Here is a 15,430-nt window from a genome sequence, read left to right as displayed (position 1 = left end):
TCGAGTCCACTGAATTCACAGTGTTTCCTTAAGGAATTTAATCCCCTCCTAGTACCCAAGGTTATGGATTATTTCCTCCCAGGATAGAACGAATTACATACTGGTGTAGTGGTACAGTGTTTCAGCGAACACAAAGTTCGATAGCAAATCACACTTACTGTTGCTTTGTTTGATGTTAAAAGTATGCAGAAGAAGGAGGAGAAACTCAGAAAATCGTATGAAAATTTTGAGCAGAATAGTCTTGTATTTATAGCCAAAACGGAAATTGAATGGTAGTTAATTTTCTGTTACAAAAATAGAAAACTGAAAATTGGATTTAATATTAATATTTATTTTAATATTAATATTTTGTTATTAAAATAAATATTTAATAACATTTCTGTTAATATTTACTATTAACAAATAAATTTGGTCTGTAGCCGTAGCCGTAGCCGAAGGCGAGCCGAGCGAGCGAGCGCCGACAGCGCGAGGCTTGCCTTCTCTCAACTCTTTATGAGCTAGAAGAAGAGCAATTGCTTATATACCCATCAAAAATCTTTTCCTCTTCCAATATGGGACCATGTTCCTTCATCAAGGGGGAAAACTTAAAATTTTTACTTAAAACTTTCATTTCCCTCCATTTCCCATTCACCCCATTTTAAGCATTAATAGCTTAAAAACCCAATAGAAGCAGCTCTTTTTTAAATTAAAAATCCACCTGTCATATATTGATTGGCCCCTTTTTTGACATGTCAGGCGTTTGAGACTCACGCATTTTATTGTTTTAAGAGGTTGTCCATTAAGTGCCCAATAGGCACATCAACAAACATTAAGTGTTTAATAGGAATTACTCTTAATTCAAGTACCTCAATAAAAAAAAAAAACAAATTTAAGGGGCCACATATGTAGTGGGCCTTTTTTTAATTATAGTCGTAGAAATGGCATGGTGTAGCCACTATTTAAGGTGGTATTTATTTTTTATCCAGCAATTCTAATGTTGAGCAAAAATAGCCACTGCCCTATTAAAATTAATATGAAGACATTTTTACCCTTTCTTCCCTTGCTTTTCTTCCCAAACCCTTGCTTCTCTCTCTCCGTGCCTTCTCCATAACTGTTGCATTATGTTGAGGTGGCGGAGCCTATCTACACAGTCATTCTAATGCACATCGCTTGTAAGCATTCATTAAAAGACAAAAGCTCTTTAACAGAACTTTTCAATATTCATGGTTCAAAAGTTAGTAACAGAACTTTGTAAGTAGGGTGTAGACCTTCTGCTCTCCTTGCATAGTTCAGTTGGAAAGCACAAAATAAAAGAAACAAAAATAATGATTTCAATTCATAGCCAAAGAATAATGTCGCAGACTCTCCCAAATTTAAATCTTTTAACTTTGATCTTCAAGTTCAAAAGTTAAGGACAGACATCAGTTACAAGTTCAAAACTTAAGGACAATAGGTCCTTAACTTTGATTTCCAAGTTCTAAAGTTAAGGACAGGCAGTCCTTAACTTTGAGTTTCAGTTTCAAAAGTTAAGGACAGGCAGTCCTTAACTTATAGTTTCAAGTTCAAAACTTAAGGACATGCAGTCCTTAAGTTATTGTTTCAAGTTCAAAACTTAAGGACATGCAGTCCTTAAGTTATTGTTTCAAGTTCAAAACTTAAGGACATGCAGTCCTTAACTTTGAGTTTAAAGTTCAAAAGTTAAGGACAGACAGTCCTTAACTTACAGTTACACGTTCAAAAGTTAAGGACAAGCAGTACTTAACTTACGGTTACAAGTCCAAAAGTTAAGCACAATAGGTCCTTAACTGTGACTTACAAGTTCAAAAGTTAAGGACGCTTGGTCTTGAAGTTTGAGTTCCAAGTTCAAAACTTAAGGACATGTAACCTTGAAGTTCTGAACTTAGAGTTCCAAGTTCAAAAGTTAAGGACATGTAGTCCTGAAGTTAAGGACATGAGCAGAAGGGTATTTTTGTCCGATCAGTTAAAGTTTATTAAACCAGTAGCTAAAGACTAAAGACATTTAAAACGCTGGCTTTAAAATAAAGACATAAGCTGTTAGTGGCTATCTGTGCACATCGTCCATTATAGTCACATAGGGCATATACGGGAAGGGGGAACAAAAAGAGGAGAGAGAAATAGGCCAAAGAAGACTTGAACTTTCCACTTAACACGATGAAGAATGAGTACTACCAAGCGAGCTATATCCCAATCCCCTATGTGCCGTGCTGTGCTTGTGCGACTGATGAAAGGGAATGAGGAGTGGTCGGCTTAGTGGGAATTGGAGATGGAATCTTATATTTGCTCAATTCAGGAATATATTCGGACAGGAAGCATCGACGAATGCTGTTTGAGATCCTCAAGTAGTGTAATGTAGGGGTGGGCGTCGGTCGGTCGGTTATTATGAAATTACGGTTCGGTTTATCGGTTTATCGGTTTTTGATTTTGTAATATTAATAACCAAATCAAACCAAAGTATTTACGGTTCGGTGCGGTTTTTTCAAAGTTCGGTTCGGTTATTTCCGGTTTATTTTTTCGGTTTTAAACGGTTCAAGGAAATTCGAGATGAAACTAGTGTTACTGACATTTAGTGCAATGGCTGGAAATACTGTTGGACCAATGACATTTAGTTCATTGATCCAAACTGTAAAGCTACTGCTTTTATCAATATTTGGAGGGTTTGGAGCTATTGTCCTTGTCACTCAGTTTCTATTCAAAGGAGTTGTTCGTGTGCAAGTTGTTGGATGGATTTGCCTTGTGTTTTCCTTATGTGTATTTGTATCCCCGTTATGTACAGTGGTAGGTTTATACATGCAAAAAAAAAATCAATATATTCTCTAAAGCTTTCTTCTTTAACTGCATTCTTTGTTTTATGAATGAAAATTATAATGCTCATTTTCTCATTTAATGCAGAGACAAGTTATTAAAACAAAGAGTGTGGAATACATGTCATTTATCCTCTCTGTTTTTCTCACTTTAAGTGATGTTACGTGGTTCTTCTATGGTCTTCTATTAAAAGACTTCAATATTGCTGTAAGTTGTCATTTCATTTCCTACTCTTGACTTTCATGCATCTATACTGATAAAAGATTGCTCGATGATGCACTGATGAAACCAAGAATAGAGAACAATGAAACCAAGAATAGAGAACACAGCAGTTGGGGTGGGCATAATACCGACCGAACCGAAAAAACCGGCCGAACCGTGAATTTCGATTTTTCAGTTTCGGTTTAATCGGTTTTTCGGTCGGTATTATGCCCACCCCTAGTGTAATAATGTGGTGCTGTGGAACAAACTTCCATGGTCTCGATTTCAAATTTTGGATATTAAAAAAGTATTTGATAAAGAAGGCTTTCTTTTATAACTAGTATTGTACCAGTACGATGTGCGAATAATATTGTGATCCTGCTAAATTTTAATTTAAAGAAATTATATGAATAATTATTGGCAGAAACTCAAATATTATAACTCCATATATATTTGGAGATGCACACAAATTAAAACATAATATTGATTCAAAAATTAATAATACTATATGATAATAATGTAATAAAAATATACTTTAACAATATTTCAATTAAAATAAAAAAATTATTATTATTATCTCAACAGAAGTACCTCTTACAACATTTACTTACATCTTTAATGTTAAAAGACAGACTAATATGTACATAATTGATGATATGTTGGTAATATGTACATAATTGATGATATATTGACACCAACATATCATCACTTTAGGGAATTATCAACATATAGAACAATTGGATTAGAATTTACTCAACAATTTTGATGCCGTTTTAATCTTAACCACACAATTAAAGTCTGATTGCTTTTAATAGTTTAAATGATACTTTTAGAATTGTTCATATCACTATTTGTAAGTAAATATTGGATAAAAGTTCAAATTTTATGGGTTTATTTTTATTTAGCAATTCATTTCGTAGAATCAAGAGTTTTTTCAATAAATAAAAATTTAATCTACTTTTAATATTTCTCTTCTACCTTGCATATATCGTAAAAGAAGATGAGTTCCTACAGCTTGGCTGGTAATTCCTAATTAAATTAACTTACCTTTGATTATTGTCATCCTCTTTAATATGTGTATATCGCAATTCTAGATAGTACGATAATATTCCTCTATATGTTCACTCTGTCAAATCTATTTTATTTTAATTTATACGTATATACCGACCTCAACAACTGCTCAATCAATTGGTTAAAATAATTTATGAGAGCATATCAATAACGGACTAAAAAATCACAGTCCATATCTGAGCTATCAAAGAAGAATCTACACTACTAATTGCTATATAAATTTGGCATAGCAACTGCTAGCATTGAATTTTAAAAAAAAAATAAAAAAAATAAAAAGTATACATATTGCTTTCAAACAACTGAAATATAAGACAAACTATAAGATTTTGAATAATTATATACACCACACATCTTGATTCTCAAACCTGAAATGCTAAATGAACAAAATATAGAGATTTATGTTTTAAATTAATTTAAAGTATATTATTTTCTCACAATATCTCTATCCACTCTTTCTATATTATTACTGTTACAATGAAATTTTATACAATTCTTTTATTTGTAATGAAGTTTGACTTTTAATTTTTTATTAAAATGTACATAAGAATTTAAATATGTTTTCAATTTCTAATTATTTTTTGAAATTATGTCAACTGTCTATGATTTTGGTTTTAGTTTTATCAATATATATAGATCCTCAAATAGATGTATCTTATCCATGTAGTATGACTTTTCTCATTATTAAAATACTTTCTCTTCTCAAAAATTAAATAAGTATTATTCACATATAGTATGACTTTTATCTACATAATTTTCTCTCTTTTTTTGTGATTCTTTATTCGTGTTATTCTGTTATTCATAACTTAGAATAGTTCATATCCTTGTTCAGTATTCGTATTATAATATATTACAGATGAATTTGACTTTTTTTTATTGTAATAAGTTTTTTATTTCTTTTTATTCTTTTATTCTATTACTCATACTAATAGTTAAATTTGTTTATAATATTATTTATTATTATTTATTTATTATATTTATTGTGTTAATTAACTTATTTTAAAATATAAATTCTCTCACACTATTTCTACTATCTCTTTGTATATTATTTTTCTACTTAAAATCTTATAGAGTTATTTTATTATATGTTAATTCAATAATAGAAAAAATAGAAGAGCATCTACTCATATTTTCTTATACTTCACGAAAATTTTGAGGTATTGTTTTTATCTTTGGAGTTTTATTTTTCTATTCAAAATCTTGGATAAGATTTGGTGTTTTTTTTCCTTTTTCAATTCAAAGGCTTGAAAAAGAATTGAATCAATTTATTTAAGAAATCAATAGATAGAAAATTCATAGATTCTTCTTCTTCTTCTTCTTCTTCTTCTTCTTCTTCTTCTTCTTCTCCTCCTCCTCCTCCTCCTCCTCCTCCTCCTCCTGATTATTATTATTATTATTATTATTATTATTATATTATTATTATTATTATTATTATTATTATTAGGAGCAATAGTAATATGTACTGATAATACCCTCATATCTATCTTTGTGATTAGTTAAGATTGGGGTGTTGTTTTTACCTTTAAATTTAATTTTGTTTTAGTTTATTAATTAAGATATAGCAGTAGGTAATAACCTTCGAAAAAATATTCACTTTCTTTATGTTAAGATTCAAAAGAATCTTATTTACCATCTTTCCATTTAAATTCAAAAAACACATTACCTTTTAATTTAATTAAATATTATTCTAAATTGCCAAGTGACTTTATAATAACTTGTCACTTGGCTTAACCATAGTGCAAACTTTATTCCTTTAATATATGTATAAATTATTATTATTATTATTATTATTATTATTATTATTATGGAGCAACAATAATATGTATTGATAAACCTCCATCTTTATCTTTATAATTAGTCAAGATGGAGCTGTTGTTTTTACCTTTAAACATAATTATAGAGCAGTAGACTATATCATTAGAAAAAATATTCACCCTCTTTCTGTTCAGATTCAAAAGAATCTTATTTACTATTTTTTATTTTAAATTCGAAAAAACCTTACTTTTAGTTTAAATTAAATGTTATTACAAATATTATTCTAAATTGCCAAGTGGCTTTATAGTAGCTTGCCACTTGGGTTAACCATAGTGCAAATATATATATATATATATATATATATATATATATATATATATATATATATAATTTGAGAATTGTTTTAGGAAGAGATAGCGATAAGTAGGTATAGAAAATATATGTACGGTTCTTTTGTTTAGGTTTTGGTGTTTCTCCATTTTTCAGTACTTTGTAATTTATTAATCCTAAAAATATATACAATTAACTTTATGTAAAGGAAATTTTCTATAAAAGAGCGGATAAAAATGGGATGATTGGATATATGTTTTCCGAAAATTATGTGTAGTACAATATATATTTTAATTTTGATTTAATAAGGTTGCCATGTGGCTTCTTAATAAAATTGTCATTTGGCTTGTTAATAACTTGCCACTTGGCTAAATGAAAAAACAAATTTTCTTGCTTTAATATATATATATAGATCTGTCATATATAACATAAATTTGAATTAATTGGACTACTAAATTTCGAATATTGAATTATTAAAAAAAGGAAGGCGTCTTTGAGCCTTTTGATTGATCACTATCCTTATCCTTTTAGTTTGCAACTTTTGTAATTTGCAATGGCAGTCCACTTACCCGTTTGGCCAAGTTACAAAAATTAGCTTATTTTGAAAAGTGTTTTTTTTTCAAAAGTGCTTTTCTTAAAAATACTTTTGGTGAGAAGCAGTTTGTGTTTGACTAATTAGTTGGAAAAGTACTTCTGAGCAACAATTAGTGTTTGGCCAAACTTTAAAAAACTGTTTCTAAGTGTATTTTTCTCAAAAGTGCTTCTCAAAAAAATGCTTTTGGAGATAAGTATTTTTTTCTGCTTCTCCAAAACTATTTCTCCTTCTCCTCAAAAGCACTTTTTTTCCTCCTAAAAGCTTGGCCAAACACCTCAATTTTTGGCCAAAAGTGCTTTTGACAAAAAAAAAGCACTTTTGGCCAAAAAGAAACTTGACCAAACAGGCTATTAATTGGAGTATATCTTCTGTTACCTCTTTGCGAAAAGTGACAATGACATATTTGTACCTCTCAACTAAACTAATTAAATAAAATATTTATTTTAACAAGAGGGTTAGTCCTGAATAAGTTGTCCTTATTTTTAACTTACGAATGGAAGGTTTCACGCTAAGAGTATTTAAAGAATTATTGCTAAATTCTTTGAATGATAGGAGAACAAACAGTGTAAATTTGACTATTTAGTTTCTTAGTTAAATAATATCCTTTCTAAGATAAGTTAAATAATGTTCTTTTTATGTCACCGTAATTTATGTCAATTCACTTTCTTTTTCCCTCCATCGCATGTCCCGTAATTTTCATTTGAAATGAAGCCATGTTTACTACAAAAATAATTACTGAATTATGCAACATTCTATCCTTGCTCCGTGTCCTGATATAGTAATATGGTGGGGTGGGGGTGGGGTGGGGGGGGGGGGGACAAAAATAATTCTTTATGTCCATGGATCTTTAAGTATATATTTGAGCAACTTTAGTTTTCTATGTTTGGTAAAATGATTATTTTTTATTCTTGTTACATTTAAACCACGCGACAACAATAATTTTGTGAAATTGGATCATCAGAAACACATAATCTATTATTCTCTCCGTCCCAATTTATGTGATACTCTTTCTTTTTAAGTCAATTCCCAAAAAAATATCAATTCCTTATTTAGAAATATTTTATCTTTAGAATTCCTGTGTTTATCCCTGATGATTGATTTGTAGTGACATAAATATTCATAACTTATTTTAGATAATAAATTTTAATTTTTTTTCTTTATTTCTTAAATTCGATGACGAGTGTTAAATTTGGACGAAGAGAGTAAAGCAGAGAAACCATAGAGTCAAGTAGGGGTGTCAATGGGTCGATTCGGATGGTTATTTTATAAAAATTGTACCATACCAATTTTTCAGTTATTCTATTATGTATAACAAAACAAGACTTTTCGAAATCGTCCCAATCATGTCGGTTTCTCTTCGATATCGGTACAGTTCGATTAATTTTTGGTATTTTTAAATATCATACAAAAATCTTTAGTAAAAGTAGAATGCAATAATATGCGTACTTTTATAGGACTTAGCAAAACTCTCTAGAAATTTTTACTGTTTAAACGGTGATGAATTAAGAAAACATGAAAGATAACCAGAGTATAGACCCATCAACTATTTTACAACAGCGTAAAAAACTAAGTAAAGACAAAGAAGATATAAATCAGACGAGTGGAAAGATATTGACCAAGTTGGGACTTAATAATAAACTCTTAGAAGATTAAATACTTAAAAAGATTAATCTAAATCATACGAAAGGAAACATACTCGATACATTGCAGTTTGTTACTCATAACAGCTAGAATATCTTGTGTCTTGCTAGAGAATACGATGGAATAATTTAGTTTCAATAGGAGTAACATAATAGGTTTAAGAATTAGAATTGTGAGTTTTAGTTACTTGTTGGCTTGTACTCCCTTCGTTCCAGTTTATGTGAACCTATTTCCTTTTTGGTCCGTTCCCTTTCTAAATTTGGAAACAATTAAACTTACAATTTACCCTTAATGAGAAGCTTTTATAACCACACAAATAATCTGTGCCCCTTTTTAACTTGTTTAGGACCACAAATTCTAAAAGTCTTCATTTCTTCTTAAACTCCGTGCCCAGTCAAAGAGGTTCATATAAATTGGAACGGATTGAGTAATTGTTTTCATCATCAAGTCCCAAAGAAAAATTTAATGCTTAATTATTTTAGACTTAGTATATAAATATATTTTTCACATGTAAATTTCTTCGGTACGAATTTTTCGGTTTATTTTTATAAAATTAAAGACCTACCCTAATTATCGGTACGATCATAGATTATATAAAAACCTATAGTTTTATTAAAAAAACCTAAAAATTGACTCGGTATGATACGGTACGGTTCGATCGATTTAGTCGGTTTTTATGTATCCATTGACTCTCTTAGAATCAAGTTTTAATTCTTCCAACTCGTACCTAAAAAAAAATAATTTATATTACTTTAATTAAATATCCGTTCAGTGATTGACTCGTGTCCCCAAGTTTCCCGGAACCACTCATACTTAAGCAAGTGAAGGAAAAAAGCCTTCAAAATGATCCATTTTAGGCCTTCCAAATTGGGCTTTTAACGCACTCAAAGACCACTTGAATTCAACTCACAATTATTAAAATCCTTTTCTAATCGTTTTTCTAAGAAATAAAATGATTTTAGATTATTAAAATCCCAAATAACGAAAGGGAGATTTTAACCACACGTGCACCGCACGGGGCAGTCACCTCACAAACCAATGGGCACGCGTTTATCAAAAGTGGGACCCGTCACATGAGAGTCACCAACTTCTCCTCATATTCCCCACTATCTTTCTACGCGCTCTTCTCAAGCGCGTCTAAATCACCCCTCCACGACAACAATCTCTGCAACTAGCACTGTAGTACTAGAATACAAAATTCGCAGCCAGCCAACCAAAATCAACGCTCACCGTTCAATTCCGCCGGTGATGAAACCTCCCCAAAATCCGCACCTACGATTTAATCTACACCATAGGATTTATGCGTACAGTATACAGGTGATTGATATACGTTTATGAGCTCTATGATTGGCGTCTTCCTCCGATTAATCATGGAGCTTTTTGATTCTCAATTGATTACTTTTTTGCTTTTTTAGGTAACATTCGTTATACCCTTTTCTTCTTCTTCAATAATTTTGATATTTTTCTTTAATTTGAGTTATTCGTATGTGAAATGGCTTATCTTGATTTTTAGCTTCCTTCTTTATTGTAATTTCTTGAGATTATTTTGTGTGTTTAGGGTTGATGATAATCTGGTGATTATATTAAATCTTTTCCCGTGTGGATAATCCTAAAGTAGTGATTTTTATGTTTGCATGGCTTCATGACTGTAAATTTATCTTTTAACTTTTTTTTTGATTATCTGAGTTGTAACTTTAATTGGATTTCTCTTGTTGGAAGGTGGAGGTGGGGGTGGGGGTGGGGGAGAAATTGTCTCGAATAACCTATTATCTCTCAGAATTAAACGGTCTGAGCTAAGAACAAATAGGAAAAAAAAACAAAGGTTTCATATAGGCATATCAACTAGTTGAAATTAACTTAGTTGATAGAAAACTTGCATGAGGGCAGGAGTTCCCTCGGAGTATTTTTAATCTCATTAGCAACTGAATAAGTGCGAGATTTTAGAGAAACTCTAATTTTAGAATTTAAAGAACCCCTAATTTGTCTTATTCACCAATATTAGAATGAAATAAGTCCGAGTAAAGCAAAATGAATATTAGAGGATTCATATATATAGCCCATTCCAACTGATTTGGGCTTGAGGCATAGTTAATTGATCGAGTAGCCTGTTTTTGTTTAGATTAAGTTAGTTGGGAATACAAAGCTTCAATATTGACTCTAAGTCTGGACTTCTTACAGCTCCGCAATCAGTTTATCTGGTTGGGGTACCTAAGATAAAGGCGGACGCTTTAGGTTATAGCGGATGTCTAGTGCTAAATTAGCTTGACGTGATCAATTCTAGTCAGAACAAAAGAAAAAGATGAAGATAGGAGGTTAGTCTCATTCTTTGACTGTTAGGAGGTTAGTCCTTTATAGACAGGGTTTAATTAGCAAGTGGGTTCTTCTTGCATTTGGAAATTTACTCATCTCTTATCCGGACGTGACGGTGCTACACAGCTGCTCAGCATTGTCCAACTCAGTGCTACATTAGTTTGTTATTGTCTCACTTAAGTCATTCTTTTTTTGGATTGAAACCAAAGGCATACGAGCCTTTTTCTTCTAACACAAGCTATGCTCACATTTTGTGCTAAATTACTTGATTTTTTTGCCAGTAATCTCGACTCTCATAACTTTGTTCTTGCATGGTTGAATCCTTACTATAGACGCGAGAGAATGAAAGCCTTGATGTCAACCTAATGCCTTTCATTCTGAATTCATGGCAAAAATCATAATTCTTCTTGTTTGACTCATCAATGAAATAATCCTGTTGGGATTTCTAATGTGGATAAGTGTGAAAAATGCATAATACTTCCATGTGTAGGAGCTGCAATGATGCAATTCCGCTTTATTTCATTCAGCATTGCTACAACATAAGATTGTGACTGTGATGAGTTTCTTTGGTTGGCAAGGTTGCAATAGTAGTGTTAAATTACATAGAATTACTATGGTCACAAAAAAGATTCCAGATGTACCATATGTTCTACTTAGCAGTGCCAGTGTCCTGCATCATCGAGCGCTTGGTTGTAAGTTAGCTGTCACATTTCGAAATATAACTTTCATGTGTTGGGTTTTAGCATGTACCTATCTTGCACTGTTTTCTGAATTTTCTCCATTGACAAAACTATGCTTGACCATCTAAATTATCCTTAATATGTCAAGACTCTAAATTTATCTTGTATATTCCTTTTCAGCTGTAGTACCCTTGTTGTTTTCATTCATAATAATCCATGCTACTGCCTATTGATGTTGCTAACCACTTAATCTTTAATATAGTTACTTCTTTTTTATTCTTTCAAATTTTGTGTCCAGTTATGAGCACGGTGGGTGCTTAATAATCCTAAATGCAATGTATGCATCGTATTGGTTTTGAGGTTCTTGGGGTTTTGAATCTGATGTCCTGCCGGTGATGCAGGATCTGGCCGCAGGTAACTAAGAAATTAAAAAGATACTATTTGAGGTGAATATAACAGTGTGCCGTATTCCTGCACAAATTTCAAATGGAAGCACGTCCTGCCGTGTCTGTTCAAAGTGTGGTTGCAAGTCAACTCAGTAATTGTGGTGCATCAGGGGCACTTTCTTCTTCTTTCCCTATGCTTCCAACAGTCCTGGGAGAGAAGTATCCTTTGTTGCCAGACTTGCAGCAGGCTTCGACGGAAAAGGAATTCAAGCAACATCCTGGAACTTTTGTTTCTCATTTGCCTTCCAACAGTGGGGCTGTTGGTCTTATGTTTTCATCATCATCAGGATTCTCGGCGGATCTTCATTTCTCATCTGTTCCACCCCAAGAAAATCACTCAGGACCTGCACCTTTCATTTCTCAGTCAACAAATAGTGAGACATCAATCCTATTACCTCATTCTGGAGTTCTTCAATCCACAGCATCTAGCCAATATTTGAACGAAAACAATGAACCCTGGTGTATAGATCCATTGCCTGATTTCCTTGACTATTCGATGAATACTCCTGTCCAGAATAGTCAGCTAGCTTGTAGCAATAAACAAAGTGATTGGCAGGAATGGGCGGACCTCGTAATCAATGAGGAAGATGCTCTGACTTCTAATTGGAACGAGATCATGGCTGATACAAGCCTTGCCGAGACAGAGGTGAAAGTCAGCTATATTTTGCTGAATTTTAATCCTCATTCATTTACTTTTCTTCTTCTTATTCTTCTTATTGATGATGAAAGAACAAAAGGAGACCCATTCTTATTTTGTTTGTTGTGTGATCAAAGATGCAACATCAGGAGGAAAAACAACCTTCAAATTTCCCAATGCAGCAAGTCCAAACATCACAGCAAATCCCAGCTGTGGCTGTAGAAAATTCAGCTATTGCTCCTGCATCATCCCCTGCAAGTGGTGCTGCAACAAAGCAACGCATGCGTTGGACACCAGAACTTCATGAAGCCTTTGTGGAAGCAGTCAACAAGCTTGGTGGAAGTGAAAGTGAGTTCTCTTCTTGTTGTGCATCATAAATTAATTTTTAGGCCCCCAGGGCCTAGCTCAAGTGGCAAAGGGTGGTGGATTTGTGTCTTAGGTCACAGGTTCAAGCCCCCACACCATGCAAAGCAAAGCCTGGTATTTAAGTGGAGAAGGGTAGAGGGGCGGGCCCATTATCCACCGAGTTTCGAAGGCTGCGGTTGGTCCAAAGGATCAGCCCCAGACGGATTTCTGGGTCATCAAAAAAAAAAAAAAAAACAATTTTTAGTATTACGCTGTTGTCTGACTCAGGATTTTACTTGAACTGCAGGAGCTACTCCCAAAGGTGTGCTAAAATTGATGAAAGTTGAAGGTTTGACCATCTATCATGTAAAAAGCCACTTGCAGGTTTGTGCAACCTCTTGTCCTCAAACTGGTTCCCTTTTGAGATGTACCTGTTGTTTTTCCTTACTGATGATTATGAACTTTTTTTTACTGAAATGCAGAAATATCGAACAGCTAGATATAAACCAGAAGCATCAGAGGGTATGTAAATTTCTCATTGTTTTGTGTCTGTCTCAGGAATTGGACTTGTGCTCTGTTTGAGATCTTCGTATGCGTGGTATTTTTGCATGCTTGGGTTGGGAATTGTTTGAGATATGTTAAGAACTGAATGAGATAATATAGTGGGGAAGTTATAGCAGCGGAAACTTTACAAAGTGTTGGGACTACTTAAGGGAAACCAAAAATTTTGCACACGATTTCCGAAATCATACTTTTCTTTTGTTTTGTATACTTCTCGTAGCCTTGTTTCACTCGTTTAAAGAACTCTTTTCGTATGTGGGTTTCCCCCTCCCTCCCTCCCTCCCTCTCTCTCTCTCTCTCTCTCTCTCTCTCTCTCTCTCTCTCTCTCTCTCTCCTTAGCCAAATCTTTTCTTTCAAACTTACACTGCATGCCTTATTTTCGTCTTTACTCCTATCCCTTTTTTCCGATAAGTAAAGAAGAACATAACAAACTGATGCTGCACCAGCACAAAACAGTCTGCTGGATTCCAAAAGCTCCAGCATGCATCAATGTCATTAGCAAAAGAAGCATTACACCAGCATTTCTAAATATGGATACATCTAAATCAGATTCTTACAATTCTTTCTCAGTCAAAAATGACCTCCCATATCATAGTACTACTCCATCCATCATTTTTTTCCGTCATTCTTTTGCTTTTTCACTCATTTTAAAAAGTAGCCACGTTTTTCCTTATATTTACCCACTTGAACTAAAACCTGTCTTATAAAGGACATATTGTGGTGAAGGCTAGTTTTTGAATGAAAAAAATCTTATTCGGAAGTGCGACACTACGCTGGACATCCCAGACAGGAAAGTGACAAATATTTTAGGATAAAAGAGTATTATGAACTTGATAATGTTTTGTAAAACAAGTCAAGCTGTCTTTCTTTACATGAGTCATTGGCTCTTCGAATTAATGGTTAATCAGCATAGTTATTTCATTGCTAAATATCCTGTGTATCTCTTGTCATTTCTTATTTCCAGGTTGAGCTTAATAAGTTTCTCCATTCGTTCTTGTCTTCTGATGATTTTGCTTGCTGACGACCTTTTCTTTGATCTCATTGCAGAGTCTTCAGAGAAGAAACATTCTTCAATTGATGATTTGTCATCTCTGGACTTAAAAACGTAAGTTGCCAAGTTCCTGTCCGGAGCTCTATTAATCTGCTACTTACATCCTTTGAAATATTGTTTGATAGGTAAATGCATCCTTTGAATGCGTATCATTCTATTTCACTTTGTTATTCTATGCATAAGAAAAATCTTCAACGATATATCTTTTATGAAGTATTAATTTATTCATATAATGAGATTCCTGATATATAAGATGTGGAGAGTGGTAGAGGCTCTTACAAAAGAATATTATTCTCTACGAGGGACTACTATCATATGTGCTTTAAAAGTATTCTAAAAACAAAAACATTATACTAACTTTTACGTGGTTATTCTCTACTTCTTCGAACACTTTTCTTCTCTTTCCATATTGTTTACAAAGCAAAGGAGCTACTTTTAGGGGTACTTCAATACAATAAGTTTCTTGGATAAACTAGTGATGTCACTGTCTTCTTCGATGAGCCGACTGTCATGGAAAATGGTTTCCTCTTGGGCTTGGCCTTGTGATTAATGCATTAGACTGAATTTTTTTTTTGGACTTGCGATGTCTGGTTTTGGTGCTTGAAATCTCAGGCTCTGGATCTTAAGTTTGGGGTATTGGTTCAGATCTAGATTTTCGGGTTTTTAATCTTTGCTACATTGTGGATTTGGTTTAATATGTGTTAGGTTGGGCATAGGCTCGTAGGTTTGGTTGTTATTAGAGGGATGCACGTTGTGTCCTTTTCGTTGGCATTGGGCTGAGTAATTTAACAATCCTTGGACCAAAACAAACATTCACATCAATATCAAGTACATACCTGTTTTATCCACCTTTTGGGGGTATCCTTTACCTGGTCAATTTGGATTGCTTGTTTGTCCTCTAATTTACGAAAGAAGTGACTGACTATTACCAGCATTATCTTCATCATTTACAATCACAGGGCAGTTTTAAGAAACAATTACTGCTGGAGTATTTAGAACATTAACATG

At 33.0% G+C, this 15,430-nt stretch overlaps 1 protein-coding gene across 1 annotated transcript in view; it reads left to right on the top strand.

Moving 5' to 3' along the window:
* The window catches only part of LOC109229394 (protein PHOSPHATE STARVATION RESPONSE 1-like), an 8,521-nt gene continuing 2,602 nt past the window's right edge, over window positions 9,512-15,430 (top strand). The window contains exons 1-6 of the mRNA XM_019394820.1: window positions 9,512-9,807; window positions 11,784-12,474; window positions 12,603-12,813; window positions 13,118-13,194; window positions 13,293-13,332; window positions 14,419-14,476. Of these exons, the coding sequence (XP_019250365.1) occupies window positions 11,869-12,474; window positions 12,603-12,813; window positions 13,118-13,194; window positions 13,293-13,332; window positions 14,419-14,476 (992 nt within the window). The 5' untranslated portion in view covers window positions 9,512-9,807; window positions 11,784-11,868. The remainder of the gene's footprint in view (window positions 9,808-11,783; window positions 12,475-12,602; window positions 12,814-13,117; window positions 13,195-13,292; window positions 13,333-14,418; window positions 14,477-15,430) is intronic.

The sequence above is a fragment of the Nicotiana attenuata genome, chromosome 1 (genome assembly GCF_001879085.1).
Source record: "Nicotiana attenuata strain UT chromosome 1, NIATTr2, whole genome shotgun sequence".
Lineage (NCBI taxonomy): Eukaryota > Viridiplantae > Streptophyta > Magnoliopsida > Solanales > Solanaceae > Nicotiana > Nicotiana attenuata.
This window is presented reverse-complemented; position numbering and strand designations above follow the sequence as displayed.